The sequence below is a fragment of the Schistocerca gregaria genome, chromosome 2 (assembly GCF_023897955.1).
Source record: "Schistocerca gregaria isolate iqSchGreg1 chromosome 2, iqSchGreg1.2, whole genome shotgun sequence".
Lineage (NCBI taxonomy): Eukaryota > Metazoa > Arthropoda > Insecta > Orthoptera > Acrididae > Schistocerca > Schistocerca gregaria.
Window position 1 is genome coordinate 599765945 of NC_064921.1, and position 21481 is coordinate 599787425.

General features: G+C 38.9%; 1 protein-coding gene across 6 annotated transcripts in view; it reads right to left on the bottom strand.

Annotated features, from left to right (window-relative positions):
- Window positions 1-21481, bottom strand: part of LOC126334538 (epsin-1) — a 149195-nt gene that overhangs the window by 79841 nt on the left and 47873 nt on the right. For all 6 annotated transcript variants that reach the window (XM_049996902.1, XM_049996900.1, XM_049996901.1 and 3 more), the window contains exons 5-6: window positions 10898-11119; window positions 9673-9708 (exon numbers count right to left, since the gene is read on the bottom strand). In XM_049996902.1, coding sequence (XP_049852859.1) covers window positions 9673-9708; window positions 10898-11119 — 258 coding nt within the window. The remainder of the gene's footprint in view (window positions 1-9672; window positions 9709-10897; window positions 11120-21481) is intronic.

Genomic DNA, 21481 nt, shown 5'->3' on the forward strand with positions numbered 1-21481 from the left:
ACGTGTTTGACTTTCAATGGTAGAAACTGTGTACTGCAGCAACACCTGTCATACTTGCTGTCACTTCATCTCACGCATTGGCTGGAGACAGTGTCTTGTGGCACTCGAGTAGGCATGATGCGTGATCATCTGGAAGCAATGTTGTGGTTTGTGTACATAGTAATTTAAACTTTTACTTTTGACATGCCACCACATCATTCATGTCATATGTTGTGTATTTGGAGATTTGATGGAAAGAAGATGTGTGCATCTGGCACAAGATGTTTATAGGATTATTTGTAGCACCTTTTGTAATGTTGTTACAGATCTGATGATGGTAACATAGTTTTACCGAAACCAGTCATTCACAATACATTGTTTTATTGTGATGTTGCTAAGAAGTTTTTCTTCTCCTAAGAAAGTAAATACAGATCACCACTTCATACTCAGCATGAGTGTTTCAAAAATAGCTGGCAGGTGCAATCCGGTGTGTTTCAATATTTCCTTCACCTCCGCCTGAAATATTTGCCTCTGTGTGTCCCAGAAGCCTACCAGTTTCATCACCAAAAATTCCTTTCCCCACATATAAAACATTTTAGAGAGTTCTTTAATGTGATGCATTAAAGAAACTATTTATTTTCAGAGAAAAAAATGCAATACAGAGCCCCCTAAGTAAGGAACATCAGTTTCAGAAACTTGTAAATCACTATAGTAACTCGATCTGCTTTTATCAGGAGTCACAACACAGGATATGTGATGTAGTGCAAAGTTGTTTCTCAGGGTACAACTGAACACTGATAATGTTTATCCATCTATTACTATCACTATTGTTTTGTGAATGAAGTTTGTGTTCACAGAATGATCTGTAGTGTAGCCTTTGGGTTGAAAGGCTTTCAACTAAAGAAGTTGTATTAAAAAGCTCACCAAAACAAGTCATCTTTCATACATGTTGCTCATCTCATAGTTAATCTGTGTAGTGGTCATAAAATGATAGGGTCATATCCTTTTGTGCGAATATATTTTTAAATGTAAAATTACAAATTTCTGTATTCTCTTTGTTGTTTTCAGTTTTGACACCATATTGAGCAATGACAGATGGAGTGGAAGATTTGGGGCCATTCACTGACTTCATATTTATAACCAGAAAGTCTAAGGATTTTCTGATGTTTCACCAGGATCTGACTGTGCAAAACAATTTGAAGGTTTCACTTTTGGGCAGATGCAAGAGTTGCTAGTAACTTATCAGTACCCCTATAGTCTCTCTTGCATCTACATCTACATGATTACTCTGCAATTCACATTTAAGTGCTTGGCAGAGGGTTCATCGAACCACAATCATATTATCTCTCTACCATTCCACTCCCTAACAACGCGCGGGTAAAACGAACACCTAAACCTTTCTGTTAGAGCTCTGATTTATCTTATTTTATTTTGATGATCATTCCTACCAATGTAGGTCGGGCTCAACAAAATATTTTCACATTCAGAAGAGAAAGTTGGTGACTGTAATTTCGTAACTAGATCTCGCCGTGACGAAAAACGTCTTTGCTTTAATGATTTCCATCCCAACTCGCATATCATATCTGCCACACTCTCTCTCTCCTATTACGTGATAATACAAAATGAGCTGCCTTTTTTTGCACCATTTCGATGTCCTCCGTCAAGCACCTGGTAAGGATCCCACACTGCGCAGCAATATTCTAACAGAGGACGAACGAGTGTAGAGTAAGCTGTCTCTTTAGTGGACTTGTTGCATCTTCTAAGTGTCCTGCCAATGAAACGCAACCTTTAGCTCGCCTTCCCAATAATATTATCTATGTGGTCTTTCCAACTGAAGTTGTTCGTAATTTTAACACCCAGGTACTTAGTTGAATTGACAGCCTTGAGAATTGTACCATTTATCGAGTAATTGAATTCCAACAGATTTCTTTTGGAACTCATGTGGATCACCTCACACTTTTCGTTATTTAGTGTCAACTGCCATCTGCCACACCATACAGCAATCTTTTCTAAATCGCTTTGCAACTGATACTGGTCTTCAGATGACCTTATTACATGGTAAATTACAGCATCATCTGTGAACAACCTAAGAGAAGTGCTCAGATTGTCACCCAGGTCATTTAAACAGATTAGGAACAGCAGAGGTCCCAGGATGCTTCCCTGGGGAACAACTGATATCACTTCAGTTTTATTCGATGATTTCCGTCTATTACTACGAACTGTGACCTTCCTGACAGGAAATCACGAATCCAGTCGCGCAACTGAGACAATACCCTGTAGGCCCGCAGCTTGATTAGAAGTCGCTTGTGAGGAACAGTGTCAAAAGCTTTCCGGAAATCTAAAAATACGGAATCAACTTGAGATCCCCTGTCGATAGCGGCCATTACTTCGTGCGAATAAAGAGCTAGCTGCGTTGCACAAGAATGATGTTTTCTGAAACTATGCTGATTACGCATCAATAGATCGTTCCCTTCGAGGTGATTCATAATGTTTGAATACAGTATATGCTCCAAAACCCTACTGCAAACCGACGTCAATGATATAGGTCTGTAGTTCGATGGATTACTCCTACTACCCTTCTTGAATACTGGTGCGACCTGCGCAATTTTCCAATCTGTAGGTACAGATCTATCGGTGAGCGAGCAGTTGTATATGATTGCTAAGTAGGGAGCTATTGTATCAGCGTAATCTGAAAGGAACCTAATCGGTATACAATCTGGACCTGAAGACTTGCCCGTATCAAGCGATTTGAGTTGCTTCGCAACCCCTAAGGTATCTACTTCTAAGAAACTCATGCTAGCAGCTGTTCGTGTTTCAAATTCTGGAATATTCCTTTCGTCTTCCCTGGTGAAGGAATTTTGGAAAACTGCGTTCAATAACTCCGCTTTAGCGGCACAGTCGTTGGTAACAGTACCATCGGCACTGCGCAGCGAAGGTATTGACTGTGACTCGCCGCTTGTGTACTTTACATACGACCAGAATTTCTTCGTATTTCCTACCAAATTTCGAGACAATGTTTCTTTGTGGAACCTATTAAAGGCATCTCGCATTGAAGTCCGTGCCAAATTTCGCGCATCTGTAAACTTTAGCCAATCTTCAGGATTTCGCGTTCTTCTGAACTTCGCATGCTTTTTCCATTGCCTCTGCAACAGCGTTCGGACCTGTTTTGTGTACCATGGGGGATCAGTTCCATCTCTTACCAGTTTATGAGGTATGAATCTCTCAATTCCTGTTGCTACTATATCTTTGAATTTGAGCCACATCTCATCTACATTTGCATAGTCAGTTCGGAAGGAATGGAGATTGTCTCTTAGGAAGGCTTCTGGTGACACTTTATCCACTTTTTTAAATAAAATTATTTTGCGTTTGTTTCTAATGGATTTGGAAGAAACGGTATTGAGCCTAGCCACAACAACCTTGTGATCACTAATCCCTGTCATGATGCTCTCTATTAGCTCTGGATTGTTTGTGGCTAAGAGGTCAAGTGTGTTTTCGCAACCATTTACGAACAGTATGTTAAACCAGGATGGGTGTTTGCTGTCTCATTACTTATCTAGACTGTAATTTACAAGGTCTTTCAACAATGATCACAATTTTTACATATACACCTGACCTGATCAAAATTTTCTCATTTCATCTCTTAAATAAGGTGATAGTGATACTGATTGGCAAAACACAAACACTCTCCTAGCTTTCCTGATGGACTTTTTGCCTTTGCTGACCATTCTTCCCATAATAGCATCACTGCTGCTAATCTCCCTCTCCGCTGTAACACTCTCAAAAAGATCAGGTCTCTGTAAATGTGATGTCTAGAATATTTCTTTCAATTGCGGCTTTTTGGTCTAGTTGTTCAAGGTCATCATCAAACAAACTTTTCAGAACTGTTCCGCAAGACTTAATTCTTACTGCTGATAATGTATGAATAGTACTCACAGTCTATACTGGGAACCACCTATTACTACCATATGCTCAGTCCTTAGGACAACACCGCAAATTAACAGCTGTACAGAGGTCTCGCAAGTGAGGTTAGGTAATCTCCTCTACTTCAGCCGGTCTTCAGTAAAAGCCGAGAATGGTCAAATATTATTAATTTGAATGGTGTCAAATATCATTTATGCTGATGTGAGTGATGATCTGCAGCTGACTGCAACCTGTTTTCTTAATTGCTCCAACAATGGATTCCAAATCAATGGATGCCAATCAGCATAACTGATGCAGTTGTGCATCACAGACAACACAAGAAAGTGTATTGTCCCCAACAGTGACAGACTGGTGTGGGCTGGCCCACAATCATGTTGTGGCTGCCAAATAAGAAACGTTTATCTCAATATCACATAAATTTACATTTTTCTCACTAGTAGAGGATTTCAAAGATTTAAATGAGGTTAACAATGTTTTATACTGAAATGCCAAAGAAACTCATATTGTCATGCATATTCAAATACAGATATATGTGAACAGGCAGAACACGAAGCTGTGGTCGGCAATGCCTATATAAAACAACAAGTGTCTAACGCGGTTGTTAGATCAGTTACTGCTGTTACAATGGCAGGTTATCACGAGTTATGCGAGTCTGAATGTGGTGTCATGGTTTGTGCAAGAGCGATGGGACACAGTATCTCTGAAGTAAAGGTGAAGTTGTGATTGTCCGATACGACCATTTCATGAGTGTACCATTATTATCAGGAATCCGGTAAAACATCAAATCTCCAACATCGCTGTGGCCGGAAAAAAAAATCCTGCAAGAGAAGGGTGGTTGGTTGATTGGTTTAAAAGAGTGGGACGGGGTGTGGGGGAAGGGACCAAGGACCAAACTGCTTGGTCATTAGTCCCTTGTTCCGAATAAAACAATGCCACATGGGAAAAAAAGAGAGAGAGAGAGAGAGAGAGAGAGAGAGAGAGATGTACAACAGAAAATGGAAAGAAAGGAGAAACCACAAGAATGAAGGAAAGATAACAAACACTAAAAGGAACAAAACAGGACAACAAAACAGAGAGACACAAGAAACAGTCAGAAGAGAGTAAAATAGGAAAGCAGATTACAGTGGCTGGCCGACAAAGGAAATAAAAAGAAGAAACCAGCCACTCTGCAACACATTAAAACCTCCACCCTAACAGCGCTAGGGTGAAGCCCACAGGGGACAAAGGATGTGTGTGAAAACTTAAATCAAATGATAAAACCCAGCCTCACAAATAAAATGGAAAACTAAAGCTGCTGTTGCATTGTCACCCAACACCAAAGGTAGGGTGCTGGGAAAGTTAAAAGTCCACCGCAGAGCGGCTAAAAGTGGACATTCCAGCAAGAGATGGACGACCGTCGCAAGAATGGGACCATCGATGACAGAGGAAAATCATTCAACGTGACAGAAGTGCAACCCTTCTGCAAATTGCTCCAGATTTCAATGCTGGGCCATCAACAAGTGTCAGTGTGCGAACCATTCAACGGAACATCATCAATATGGGCTTTCGGAGCTGAGGGCCCCCTTGTGTACCCTTGACAATTGCACGTCACAAAGCTTTACACTTTGCCTGGGCTCGTCAACACCAACATTGCATTACTGATGACTGGAAACATGTTGCCTGGTCAGACGAGTCTCGTTTCAAATTGTTTTGAGCGGATGGACATGAATGGGTATGGAGACAATCTCGTAAATCCATGGACCCTGCATATCAGCAGGGGACTGTTCAAGCTGGTGGAGTGATATAGGACACCTGATAGTCTGGATACGAATGACAGGACACATACGTAAGCATCCTGTCTGATCACCTGTTTCCATTCATGCCCACTGTGCATTAAGACAGTCTTGGGCAGTTCCAGCAGGACCATGTGACACCCCACACACCCAGAATTGCTACAGAGTGACTCCAGGAACACTCTTCTGAGTTTAAACACTTCTGCTGGCCACCAAACTCCCCAGATATGAACATTATTGAGCACATCCAGGATGCCTTGCAACAAGCTGTTCAGAAGAGATCTCCGTCCCCTTGTACTCTTACAGATTTATGGACAGCAATGCAGGATTTATGGTGTCAGTTCCCTCCAGCACTACTTCAGACATTAGTCTGAGTCCATGCCACATTGTGTCACAGAACTTCTGCATGCTCGCGGGGGCCCTACACGATATTAAACAGGTATATCAATTTCTTTGGCTCTTCAGTGTAATACAGGACAGAGTTTCTCCACACTCCTCTATCTGTGCAGGCTTCAACTCGTGGAACATTTAGGATGAGTCAAATCATAGCCCCTACAAAACCTGATATTGCATCTCTGGACTGCTTAATCTGAAATATTTTAAGAACATATTTCCAATTTCAGATACCTAGAACCTCAAATCACAGGTGCAATTTAAAATAATGCCATAAATACTAAGACAGTACATTGTCTCGACATCTGTTGGCGAATAAATGGTACTTTTGTAGTAGTATAATAAATGGCATAAATGCTTATTAATTTTCATAATACAATTTAGGACTCTCAGTATTATTTTTGAACTAGCCTGTATATTCAAACAGTAAACTGCGCTCTCTGGTTTATGACCAAACAAAGGATGAAACCACCATTGAGAAAATCTTAAAATAATCCCATACATCAAACAGCTGAGAGAAGAAAAAGTATGGTTCAGATCAAGACTTGCTTTATTGTTGAAGTAAATCTTACAAAGTGCTAGAGAGGTTACAAGTTGTTTAGATATGAAGTCCCGTTGGCAAGATAAATCTTTAGGTGGTAAAAAATTTGTGATGGTAACAAGAACGAATTTGTCAAGATGAAATGAATGGCAAGCAAGAAACTGTATCAGCTGATTTAACATTATGCTGATACTCGTCCTGATGTCTACAGGCAGGATGTAAATGGAAAACAGCAATGATTGTTTAAACTGTAGTCATCATCGTCATCGTCGCCATAGTAGCAGTAGTAGTCTGGAGACTGGTTTGATGCAGCTTTTCATGTTAGTCTGTCCTGGGCAAGCATCCTCATTTATGCGTAAATAACACAGCCTGGATCAATTTTTAACCTGCTCTCTACACCAAAGCATTTGTCTCCCTCTACATGCCCCCCCCCCCCCCCACCCCCTTACCCCGATCACTTTCTTCCATTACCAAATTGACAATTCCTTGATGTCTCAACATATATCGTATCAACTGATTCCTTGTTTTAGTCAAGGCATACCATTAATTTCTTTTTTCTCCCAATCTGACTCAGTATGTCCTGATTTGTTATTTGATCTATCTAAGATTTAATACTCTTTTATACCACGATGTTTCAAAAGCTTTTATTCTCTTCTTGTCTGAATTGCCTATCGTTTACATTTCATTTCCATAAAAGGAAAACACCTTCAGAAAATACTTCCCAACACTTCCACTTTTATTTTATGTTAACAAATTTCTCTTTTCAGAAACCTTTTTCTGCTGTTGTTGGTCTGCATTTTATATCCCATATATTTTGGCCATCATTAGTTATTTTTTTTTGCTGAGACAGCATTACACATCTACTACTATTAGTGTTTCATTTCCTAATATGTCCACAGCATTGCCCGTTTTAATTTGACTAAATTCCACTACCCTCATTTTATTTTTAGTTATGTTCATCTTATAATTCCTCTCCAAGACGCTTTCCATAACACTCTACCACTCTTTCAAGTCCTTAGCCATCTCTGATAAAATTACAATTTCATCAGCAAACTGGAAACTTCAACTCGTTTCCAAAATGCTCTTTGATTTCCCTTCACAACTTTCTCAATCTACAAACTGAATAACGTCAAGTATAACCTACAAACTTCTCTTGATCCCATATCAACTACAGCTTCCCTTTAATGCCCTTTTGACTGTTAACTGCAGTCTGGTTTCTGTTCTAGTACATTTCACTCCTTGTATTTAATACCTGCTACCTTTGGAATTTCAAAGAGTATATTGCAGTTAACACTGTCAAAAGGTTTCTCAAAATCTATGAAAGCTACAAACATATGTTTGCCTTTCTTCAACCTATCTCACAAATCATACAGTCAGTACTGCCTCACTTGTGCCTACATTTCATTGGAACTATAACTTGTCTTTCCAAAGTTAGGCCTCTACCAGTTTTTGCATTCTGCTTTACATAATTCACCTCAATGTTTTACAACCATGACTTACTAAACTGATGGTTCAGTAGTAGTCACACTTGTCAGTATCTGTTTTGTTTGTAACTCGAATTATTACATTATTAAAACAGTGGTTTGGTGAGAACCCTTGTTAGGAAAGAAGAACACAATTATTTTCTGTGAGTATGTTTCTACTAGTCATGGTTTCGAATTGCTGAGACACTTCTAATCTGTGTCGAAACTCTAGTAAGGTTGGAGCGCTGGTTTTCATGAACGCATTTCATGTATTCAGTTATTTTACAATTGTTGGCATGATGTGATACAATATATGGGTTAACATCAAGTTTTTAACCATAATCATTACACACGATTGTTATGAGCTTGTCCAGAATCAACCCGGTAACAGCTTTTTCACCATGACTGAACAAACCAAAACACATGTGAATCAACATGGAAACAACACTAATTTTTTTTTCAATACATATGAATCAATAGCAATATTAATTTTGTTTGTAAGATGCCATAGTTTTACAGCATTAGAACCTTCAAGTGTTACAATGACTACATGAGACACAGTGAGAAAAACTGGCCTGCATGGAACCAAGGATAATACGATTGCCTGCCCTCCCCATACACACACAAATACTGCCTTATCAGTTGTATTCATAATTCATGAGTGATTTCTTATAGATAGAAGCAGGAGCAGAAAATGGCAAAATCAGTACAAATAGTTATTGAAGCAGTGATGAACTGTGTGTGATAGATACAGGACAGTCAAACAAAAACCAAACAGATGAAAAAAGTAAGTAAACTTTTTATTTCAAAAGTAATTGCTATAGCTGTTAATACATTTATCCTACTGAGAGACAAGATGGCCAATGCCTAAAGCAAACTGTCAGTCAAGAATGTCTTTCCTTATGGCTCCAACAATATGGAAACTGTGTGGACGATTTGTAAGGGCTTCCCAGTTAAACTTCTGCATTGTAGTCTAAACAGCCTTGGCAACATGTGGGTCCCACCCATATGTTGCCAAAGTTGTTTATTACATTGCACAAGTTTCACTGGGAGGCACTTACATGTCCTCCATACAATTTCCATATTTTTGGAGTTCTGAAGAAAGACATTTGTGACTGTTGATTTGCTTTGGACAAAGAGGTGCTCACCTCCGTTCAGTCATGGTTCTATAGGCAACCGCAAACAAGGTACCGACCACCTTGTTTCACAGTGGGATAAATGCATTTACAGTTATGGCAATTACTACTGAATAAGTAAAGAATTTACTTACTTTTTCCACCAGTCTTTTCTTTCTTTGACTGCTCCTTTATCATTAATTACTTTAGTAAACCAAATATTGGTTAACATTATGAGACAGAATTATTCGGTAAGGTTTACTTACAGGAGATGAAATGTCAGTGCTAATGATAGCCATATCTTCCTCTCCTTCCTGTGAACACTTACTCACTCTCTCTCTCTCTCTCTCTCTCTCTCTCTCTCTCTCTCTCTCTAAACATACTTAATTTAATAATTGAAAGAACAAAACTGAGAAATATCAGGTAAGCTATAGGAAATTTTGCTAAAAACATGCAACTAAGTGAGAGTAAAAATGGGAAACACTCACAGCTGGAAAGCTGGGGCTCGAAGGAGAAACTGCCTCCTGCACAGAACAGAACAAGAATTAGAGAGTGCATCACTGACAAAACCATGTTAGTGAAATATGGGAGCACATTAAATGAAGTAACTTAATCTGGTGTTCAGTAGGAAAGGAAAACCATTATTATGTCTGTTAACACATTCTAAAACTCATTTCCCACACATCATCTTGCATTTTTGGGGTTAATTTACAATCAATAAACATTGCTGTAACAGTAAAGATATAAGTGCAACGGTAAAAGAAAAACTTTAATTTGTTGCACCTGGAAATAATAAATGAACCATTAACAAGATTCTGATGGAACATTCCCATAAAAAAATAAACATTTAACACCAAATTACTTTCAAGGTTTAGTATTACTTCATATAACACTAACAATATGGAACATGACAATTTCAATCACAAGAAAGCAGACTAAATAATGAAAGGGGTATTACTGATGGCATCAATTTTTGTGAAGGGCAGACAGTATGGATATGGTAGATAAAAAAAAAGTTATATTTTTCTTTCACTTCATTTTCTTAACTGTCACAAATGACTATTCTGCCAAGTGTTCAACTAGTCAAAATAGGTCACAGAATACAACTGCCGTTGAATGTATCCTGAACATGGAAGTTGTATAAGAGACAAGCATTCTGTTTACAATGCAAATAGTACTGGCTTTGCAGACTTGTCACGGCATTTCATTACTTTATCTAGGTAATAAGTGTTTCTTAACTAAAATGCAGTTTTTTCACACTGTTTCCTTTCTCTCCAGGGGCCATATCCACCTGTCTATTCTGTCCAGCAGACATTTTTTCTTCTGTTAACATCTTTTGTAGTCCATCTTAGCTGAAGACCAGTTTTGAGAGCTAAGGCATTATTTTAATTTTGACTGTTAGTTGTCCTGCATCTACTCCAGTTTTAGCACACTAAATACAAGAACTATTCTTTGAACTCTTACAGCTCCTTGACAACTCACTAGAGCCTGCGGAAAGTGTGGTGAATCTTCGTCCCATGTTGGAGTGAACAGCACACTCCTTTGAAAGCAACAACTTTTATAACACTGAAATAATTCAATTGATTACAAAGAGTACAGAACGTGTGAAAACAGAATGGAGAAGGATTAATGACATGCAACAAAGCAAGGAACACACACACACACACACACACACACACACACACACACACACACACTGCTGCACTGACTCACCATTCCATCACTTCCAAATCCAGAAGCTGCTTGCGCAAAACGTTCTTTAGCCTTTAAAGCTCTTGCTCTTTCATTTCGTAAGCGTTCATCATCCTTGAGCAGTTCAACTAATTGTTTCGCTTTTCCTCTAACACTCACTCCTTGGTCTTTATTGTCCTCAAAATACTGGAAATCTTTTAGTGTTTGAATAGCAAAGATGTTCTCCTTGCACTGCTGTGCTACCTGAAATCAAAGAACTTTGAATTTCAGTTAAATAGCATGAACTGCTCACAGCTGAAACGGATGACATGAAAGGAATGCAAACTTTTTTTAAGCATCTGGTGCAATTTTTATTGAACTGAATGATGGAAACAGCTAAACCTTTAGTTTTCAGACTATTTCTCACTTCATTTATTGGAATAAAGATGGCCAATAGAAAAAAGAAACACACGTATGGGTGTTGAATGGAAGCCTGAATAAAGGAGACACACAAGATACAAAAAATAGTGAATCTGTAACAATAAGTTAAAATCTAATATTCAAAGCCAGAGTAAATGATATGGTATTCAGACAGTCACGTCAATGGAAATGTAAATAGAACAAACTCCCCACATCCCTAAGTGTGCAAGAAATATGGGAAAGGAAACAAACATAGTGCATAACAACGATAGAAAGACACTTCAAAAAGGAATGTAGAAGAGAAAGAGAGGATAAATCTAAAGAGTAAATTATAACCAGGCGTGATGGCAGAAGTCCAACACCACGCTGACTTGTGCACTTTATGTACTTCACAGAAAATCTTAGTCTGAATGTTTGGAAAGTGACACGAAAACTGCTCCTTGCAAATACAACTCTACCTTCTTAATCACAGGTCTTGTTCTCACATGGATTGGAAGAGTGGAGATAAAATTTTAGACTCTGCATGGATCTCCAAGTTCAATGGAGACTGCTGGTATGGCATTTTAAGCGAAGGATTTGTGCAAGAGGATGATATACCCCCCTAGTCTCTCTACAGTACTGTATAACTACAGTGGACCTTTTCTCGATCAGTGTGTTCACTTTCAGTGAACGAATGAAACCAGATTCAGTAGAATTCAAATGCATAAACTTGAACAGAAGCGAGAAAGAAGGGATGAGAGAAAGTTGGAAGCAAGGAACTCAAAGGCTGCTATAGGGAATGAAAAGTGGAGGTGAACTGCACTGGGACGTAGGAAAAAAATCATTCCAGACATAGTGGTGGAGCATCATGGTTACATGCATGCTATCTTTGGAGAGAAACTAATGTTTCAATGTGAGAGTGCATGCATCTTTGAAATAAACATTCTGGTTAGAAACTTCTTGTACCTTTCCTCACCCACTCTTTGCCACATTATTCCCATCACTTGCATCTCTTGGATTATTTCATGTCCAGTAATTATTCAGCTATAGATATTTTCCTCACTTTACTGTCTTCGATTTTGCTCAAATTGTGTTTGCTGGTTTGATTAGTGACCACAGAAATATACACAAATTTCTAGCCTACACATTTTAATATGTGATTACAAGTCTCTTAACACTGATAACCAGCTACATAAGGCTTTTCATTTCTTAGATTGCCAGTCATTTTTATTTATTTTCAATACTTTTTAATAAAACTACTAGCAAACATTTCTAACATTTTGAAGAGCTGTAATTCAGTGTATAACAGTGGTAAAATTATAAAGCTGGGCAGACTGGTTTGAACAGTTCACATTGTGCACGTTTTCTAAGTTTTAGGTCATTTGCTTAACTTTATTTACCAGCATGTTTTATATCTTTTTGATTTAGAGTTTGAGATATTTGGAAATGAAGTTGGCCAAAAAATATATGCTGCAAAAATAATTGACTTTTAATGCATTGCATATTGAAAAGGGTGTGTGATACATACTTGCATTACCCACCACTTGAAAAAGCACTTCTCTCTCTACAAAATATGAAATTTCCACAACTCTTTTTTTTCTTCCCCCCTCCCCCTGATGGTCTGTAATCATCCAGTTAATTTCTCATGCAAATCACTATTCTGGAGCTCATGTTCTATGTTCGCAAAATTTGTACCAAAGAAGTAGCACATGCATGCACAAATTCAGTATGTAATGAATGAAAACAAATGTAAGGTTTACTTGTTTCTTTTTCACTTTTTAGTACTGTATGGCAAAAGAAAAAAGTAATTAAATTCATCTTTATCCAATTTTATTTCTGCAGGTGCGAAGGCAGTTGACCCTAAATAACGAAAAGTATGAGGTCATCCACATGAAGGCTAAAAGGAACTCAAAATTCGGTTACATGATAAATCAGTCTAATCTAATACCTAGGTATTACAATTATGAACAACTTAAATTCGATAGAACACATAGAAAATGTTGTGGGGAAGGCTAACCAAAGGCTGTGTTTTATTGGCAGGACACTTTGAAAACGTAACAGAACTACTAAGGAGACTGCATACATTGTACTTCCGTCCTCTTTTAGAATACTGCTGCACGGTGTGGGATCCTTCCCAGGTAGTTCAAACAAAGGCAGCACATTTTGTATTATAGCGAAATACGGGAGTGTGTGTCACAGAAATGATACAGGTTTTGGACTAGAAATCATCAAAAGAAAGGCATTTTTCGTTGTGACGGAATCTTCTCACGAAATTCCAATCACCAACTTTCTCCTCCGAACGCGAAAATATTTTGTTGTCATCGACCTACATAGGGCGGAACGATCATCACAATAGAGTAAGGGAAATCAGAGCTCGTACAAAAGATATAGGTGTTCATTCTTCCTGCAGGCTGTACGAGATTGGAATAATAGAGAAATGTGAAGGTGGTTCGATGAACCCTCTGTCAGGCACTTTAATGTGATTTGGGAGTATCCATGTAGATGTAGACTTTTCACTGCATTACTCTGAAAAAATTGAGACATTAAGCAAGTGGAAAGAGCTGCCAGGGTGTACTTTTGATCAATCAGATGGTTAAAGTTTCCATTCGCTAGCCTGGAATTCCAGCAAAAGGCTGCAAAATTTTGAGAGAATTTTCTTCTAAACAAAAGGAACTGTGGAGTCAGTCTGGCCTGAGGTTAAGTGACAAATCTACAATTTGTCTTTTTCATATGTTCATTTGGCCAGGCAAATGTGATTGTTTACTAAGATCATGCTGTAATCCATTTACACATGACAATTACACTAATAAAATACAGACATGGATTAAAAAAACTTTCCAAACACACACAATGCCGAAACTGTTCAACCATCTCACAATATTTTGCAAATTTACCACTGTCATTCACTGTAAAGTCAGATTTCAAACTTGAGCCCTAGTTTTTTTTAAAAAAATGTTATCACATTCCGTCACCATTCACTTAAGAGGCTCCTACTCACAAAGCACTACAATTTGTGATAGTGTTTTGTATATAATCCACTAATTGTTTAACAAGACTGAACACAAAATTTTAAAAAAATCAGAGACTATGGTGGAAATGGAAATGTCCTACTTATTTTGCTTTTGCTGATTATGCATTCTACTTTAGTTCTGAATGTGTATCCTTTATTTCAGTTCTCGGTTACTACTTAACAATATACAGTATATTACCTTATTCCTGATAAAGGCATTGGGACTATTTTTCCATTTACTTCAGCATCTGCATGCATATCATTTCCTTATGTCATTTCACTCTTATCTCAATGAAAGAATTTTACTGAAAATGGACTTTATGGACTGACCCTCTTCAACTTTTTTTACACTTACAGTACTCTAGGATCAGTAGTGGCTGGACATCAATTTCCTGAAGCATAACACAATCCTCAAAAGAAAGAAAAAAAAAGAAAAAAGAAAAAAAAAGAAAAAAGAAAAAAAAAGAAAGCCCAGAGAACCACCTTTTAAGACCAAAATACACTCCTGGAAATTGAAATAAGAACACCGTGAATTCATTGTCCCAGGAAGGGGAAACTTTATTGACACATTCCTGGGGTCAGATACATCACATGATCACACTGACAGAACCACAGGCACATAGACACAGGCAACAGAGCATGCACAATGTCGGCACTAGTACAGTGTATATCCACCTTTCACAGCAATGCAGGCTGCTATTCTCCCATGGAGACGAGCGTAGAGATGCTGGATGTAGTCCTGTGGAACGGCTTGCCATGCCATTTCCACCTGGCGCCTCGGTTGGACCAGCGTTAGTGCTGGACGTGCAGACCGCGTGAGACGACACTTCATCCAGTCCCAAACATGCTCAATGGGGGACAGATCCGGAGATCTTGCTGGCCAGAGTAGTTGACTTACACCTTCTAGAGCACGTTGGGTGGCACGGGATACATGCGGACGTGCAATGTCCTGTTGGAACAGCAAGTTCCCTTGCCGGTCCAGGAATGGTAGAACGATGGGTTCGATGACGGTTTGGATGTACCGTGCACTATTCAGTGTCCCCTCGACGATCACCAGAGGTGTACGGCCAGTGTAGGAGATCGCTCCCCACACCATGATGCCGGGTGTTGGCCCTGTTTGCACCGATCGTATGCAGTCCTGATTGTGGCGCTCAGCTGCACGGCGCCAAACACGCATACGACCATCATTGGTACCAAGGCAGAAGCGACTCTCATCGCTGAAGACAACACGTCTCCATTCGTCCCTCCATTCACGCCTGTCGCGACACCACTGGAGGCGGGCTCCACGATGTTGGGGCGTGAGCGGAAGCCGGCCTAACGGTGTGCGGGACCGTAGTCCAGCTTCATGGAGACGGTTGCGACTGGTCCTCGCCGACACCTCAGGAGTAACAGTGTCGCTAATTTGCTGGGGAGTGGCGGTGCGGTCTCCTACGGCACTGCTTAGGATCCTACGGTCTTGGCGTGCATCCGTGCGTCGCTGCGGTCCGGTCCCAGGTCGACGGGCACGTGCACCTTCCGCCGACCACTGGCGACAACATCGATGTACTGTGGAGACCTCACGCCCCACATGTTGAGCAATTCGGCGGTACGTCCACCCGGAGTCCCGCATGCCCACTATACACCCTCGCTCAAAGTCCGTCAACTGCACATACGGTTCACGTCCACGCTGTCGTGGCATGCTACCAGTGTTAAAGACTGCAATGGAGCTCCGTATGCCACGGCAAACTGGCTGACACTGACGGCGGCGGTGCACAAATGCTGCGCAGCTAGCGCCATTCGACGGCCAACACCGCGGTTCCTGGTGTGTCCGCTGTGCCGTGCATGTGATCATTGCTTGTACAGCCCTCTCGCAGTGTCCAGAGCAAGTATGGTGGGTCTGACACACCGGTGTCAATGTGTTCTTTTTTCCATTTCCAGGAGTGTATATGCTGGGAGTCCTTAACTACACAACATTCCGACAACTTCAGTAAAGTCGTACTAGCTGAATATATGTCACATTCATATTGTATTGTCTTCACAAGATTCAGAGTCCCTATCAAATTTTCATAGTACCAATTTTATTTTTACTTTTAATTTACATTCTATCAAACATCAAAGAATATACCTTTTTATTTTTAGAGACTGGACAGTATAAGTGTATATAATTTTTTTTAAATTTAATGATAAGGCAAAGCATCTCTCCATCAAATTTTATTTCTCATGTGATAAGTAATTACCGGGAACATAAGCAACTTTTACTTGAAGAAAATCATACAATCATTAAAACTTCCACTTGATAATAAACAATGAATTTAAATAAAAGAAAAATGTGCTACAAGCAACTAGACAAACCACGAACTTTTCAATTATAAAATGTAACGGGTATAGATTCAGCTACAAACAAATCCTGTTTCATAGATAACAATGCTCTGAAATAATCTGTTCTTGAAAGACAATTTTTTTCAAGTTACTTTGAAAACTGCATCATTTTCAGAAGAACCAGCACTTGCTTAAGTGATTTAGGGAAAGCACAAAAATCCTAAGTCTGGATAACCAAAGGGTGCTTTGGACCACTGTCCTTGCAAATATGGGTCCAGTGCCTTATCACTGTATCCACCTTCCTGAAAGTGTCAATCAGTTGACTTTAACAGCACAGATGTTTATTATATTTCTTACAGCTTGCCAGCAACCTGGTAAGTGACTACTCAACAACCAACCATTTTTACTCAGCTACGGCACAAAACACGAAGAGGCTGTTCCAAAAGAGGGTCACGTGAGTCCACCCATAACCTACTTTTTAAGTTAGAGACGTCAGAGACAATACAGTGTACAAAGAAAAACATATCTGGTGCATCTCTGTTTTACAATAACAAGCAATTTATGGAATGTTGGCACTATTCTTTTATTAATGTGTAACATAATAATAATAATAATAATAATAATAATAATAATAATAATAATAATAATCATAATAATAATAATAATAGTAGTAGTAGTAGTAGTAATAATAATAATAATAATAATCACCGTGGAGGCCCGGGAAAAGAATAGGCCTCCGGTATGTTCTGCTAGTCGTAAAAGGCGACGAAAAGAACAAACCACTAATAGGGCTAACCCCCCTTTTAGTGTGATCAGTTGGTTCAGGACACAACTAAAGAAGCCTCGGACAAACGCCGTCATGGTCGGGGACGACGCTTGAACCCTATGGCCGCCCACAATGGTAACAACACTGCTAGCCAACTGGAAAATTATTTAAATCCAAATAGAGGTGTTTTGCAGGATATGCTTCCTGCAACCACCCTAGAAGGAAAACAGACAGAGGATGAGATGGTCAGATGAAGTTAATCGACACCTCATGTTCTGTTATTACCAAGCAACAAACCTAGGAACCAACACAACTGGATACAGATCACAAGTATACACAACATTTATTACCAGATACCCAGAATTAAAATTTTTAACAGAACGATGACTAGCTGATCAGATCCGTGTAATAATAAAAAATAACAGGATACCCCAGTTAGAATCAGAAAACATCAAACAACAAGTGCAACAAATACTGGAACAAAATAATGTGCAATCAGAAGAAGAAGAAAATACAGTAATGGACTCAAACATCCCAGAGCAAACAAACAAAGAACAACACACATCAATTAAACAATCAGAGGAAAACGAAATCTTAAGACTGCCACCAGAACAAGTACAAATAGAACACGAAGTGACACACAGGTCAGATATAGAAAGAAAAATTTCAGCTGACATATATAGAATACAAAGACACAAACACAGGCATTAGACCATTCTTGCATAGACCGCCAAATAACCCACAAGTCGAAACAACAATAAAAACTATCAACACAATCATACACAACAAAATAAATGAAAACACAACTATGGAAGAGTTACAACTACCGGTTTACATAGGAGCACTCACTACACTAAATATACACACTAGGCAGAGATCAGAACCAACCAACGAACAGAAGAAAACCACAAAACCAGCATGGCAACACAGGCTACAGATCAGAATAGAAAAACTGAGAAAAGACATTGGACAGCTAACACAATTTATAAGACATCAAATGTCAGAAAAAAACTAAAAAGGTTAGGTAAAATCTCACAACAAGAAGCGATAGAGCAATTAGATGAAAAGAAGCAGAAATTACAAGCATTGGCCAAACGACTTAGAAGATACAAAATAAGTGAAAATAGAAGGAAACAAAACCAAACATTCAACACAAACCAAAAGAAATTTTACCAGACAATAGATAACACACACATTAAAATAGACAATCCACCAAACATAACAGACATGGAACACTTCTGGAGCAACGTATGGTCAAACCCGGTACAACATAACAGGCATGCACGGTGAATAGAAGCAGAAACAGACACATACAAGATGATACCACAAATGCCTGAAGTGATAATTTTGCAACATGAAGTCACCAAAGCAATTAATTCTACTCACAATTGGAAAGCCCCCTGGAAAAGATAAAATAGCAAATTTCTGGCTAAAGTAGTTCACCTCAACACATTCACATCTATCTAAATTATTTAACAGTTACATTGCAGACCCATACACATTCCCTGATACACTTGCACATGGAATACCTTATATGAAACCAAGCAGACACAGCAAACCCAGCTAAATACCGCCCAATAACATGCCTACCAACAATATACAAAATATTAACTTCAGTCATTACACAGAAATTAATGACACATACAACACAGAATAAAATTATAAATGAAGAACAAAAAGGCTGTTGCAAAGGAGCATGAGGATGTAAAGAGCAACTGATAATAGATGCAGAGGTGACATATCAAGCTAAAACTAAACAAAGGTCGCTACACTACGCATACATTGATTACCGAAAAGCATTTGATAGTGTACCCCACTCATGGTTACTACAAATATTGGAAATATACAAAGTAGATCCTAAATTGATACAGTTCCTAAACATAGTAATGAAAAATTGGAAAACCACACTTAATATCCAAACAAATTCAAATAATACCACATCACAGCCAATACAGATTAAGAGTGGAATATACCAAGGAGACTCATTAAGTCCTTTCTGGTTCTGCCTTGCTGTGAACCCACTATCCAACATGCTAAATAATACAAATTATGGATACAATATTACTGGAACATACCCACACAAAATCACACATTTGCTATACATGGATGATCTAAAACTACTGGCAGCAACAAATCAACAACTCAACCAATTACTAATAATAACAGAAGTATTCAGCAATGATATAAATATGGCTTTTGTAACAGAAAAATGTAAGAAAAATAGCATAGTCAAGGGAAAACACACTAAACAAGAAGATTGCATATTGGATAACCACAGCGACTGCATAGAAGCGATGGAAAAAACAGATGCCTATAAATAACTAGGATACAGACAAAAAATAGGAATAGATAATACTAATATTAATGAAGAACTAAAAGAAAAATATAGACAAAGACTAACAAAAATTCTGAAAACAGAATTGACAGCAAGAAACAAAACAAAAGCTATAAATACTTATACTTATGCTATACCAATACTGACCTACTCATTTGGAGTAGTGAAATAGAGTAACACAGACCTAGAAGCACTCGATACACTTACACGATCACAATGCCACAAATATAGAATACATCACATACATTCAGCAACAGAAAGATTCACATTAAGCAGAAAGGAAGGAGGAAGGGGATTTATCGACATAAAAAACCTACATTATGGACAGGTAGACAATTTAAGAAAATTCTTTCTAGAACGAGCTGAAACTAGCAAAATACACAAAGCAATCACTCATATAAATAAATTGGCTACACCACTGCAATTTCATAACCACTTCTACAACCCTTTAGATCACATAACATCAACAGATACGAAGAAAGTAAATTGGAAAAAGAAAACACTACATGGCAAGCACCCGTATCATCTAACACAGCCACACATCGATCAAGACGCATCCAACACATGGCTAAGAAAAGGCAATATATACAGTGAGACGGAAGGATTCATGATTGCAATACAGGATCAAGCAATAAACACCAGATATTACAGCAAGCATATTATTAAAGATCCCAATACCACAACAGATAAATGCAGACTTTGCAAACAACAAATAGAAACAGTAGATCACATCACAAGCGGATGTACAATACTAGCAAATACAGAATACCCCAGAAGACATGACAATGTAGCAAAAATAATACATCAACAGCTTGCCTTACAACATAAACTTATACAACAACACGTTCCCACATACAAGTATGCACCGCAAAATGTACTGGAGAATGATGAATACAAATTATACTGGAACAGAACCATTATAACAGATAAAAACACCACCACATAACAAACCCGACATCATACTCACCAATAAAAAGAAGAAATTAACACAACTAATCGAAATATCCATACCCAATACAACAAATATACAAAAGAAAACAGGAGAAAAAATTGAAAAATACATCCAACTGGCTGAGGAAGTCAAGGACATGTTGCATCAAGATAAAGTTGACATTATACCAATTATACTATCAACTACAGGAGTCATACCACACAATATCCACCAGTACATCAATGCAATACAGCTACATCCAAACTTATATATACAACTACAGAAATCCGTAATTATTGACTCACGTTCAATTGAAACTTCCTGGCAGATTAAAACTGTGTGCCCGACCGAGACTCGAACTCGGGACCTTTGCCTTTCGCGGGCAAGTGCTCTACCAACTGAGCTACCGAAGCACGACTCACGTCCGGTACTCACAGCTTTACTTCTGCCAGTATCCGTCTCCTACCTTCCAAACTTTACAGAAGCTCTTCTGCGAACCTTGAAGAACTAGCACTCCTGAAAGAAAGGATACTCTGAAGAGCTTCTGTAAAGTTTGGAAGGTAGGAGACGGATACTGGCAGAAGTAAAGCTGTGAGTACCGGACGTGAGTCGTGCTTCGGTAGCGCAGTTGGTAGAGCACTTGCCCGCGAAAGGCAAAGGTCCCGAGTTCGAGTCTCGGTCGGGCACACAGTTTTAATCTGCCAGGAAGTTTCATATCAGCGCACACTCCGCTGCAGAGTGAAAATCTCATTCTGGAAACATCCCCCAGGCTGTGGCTTAGCCATGTCTCCACAGTATCCTTTCTTTCAGGAGTGCTAGTTCTGCAAGGTTCGCAGAAGAGCTTCTGTAAAGTTTGGAAGGTAGGAGACGGATACTGGCAGAAGTAA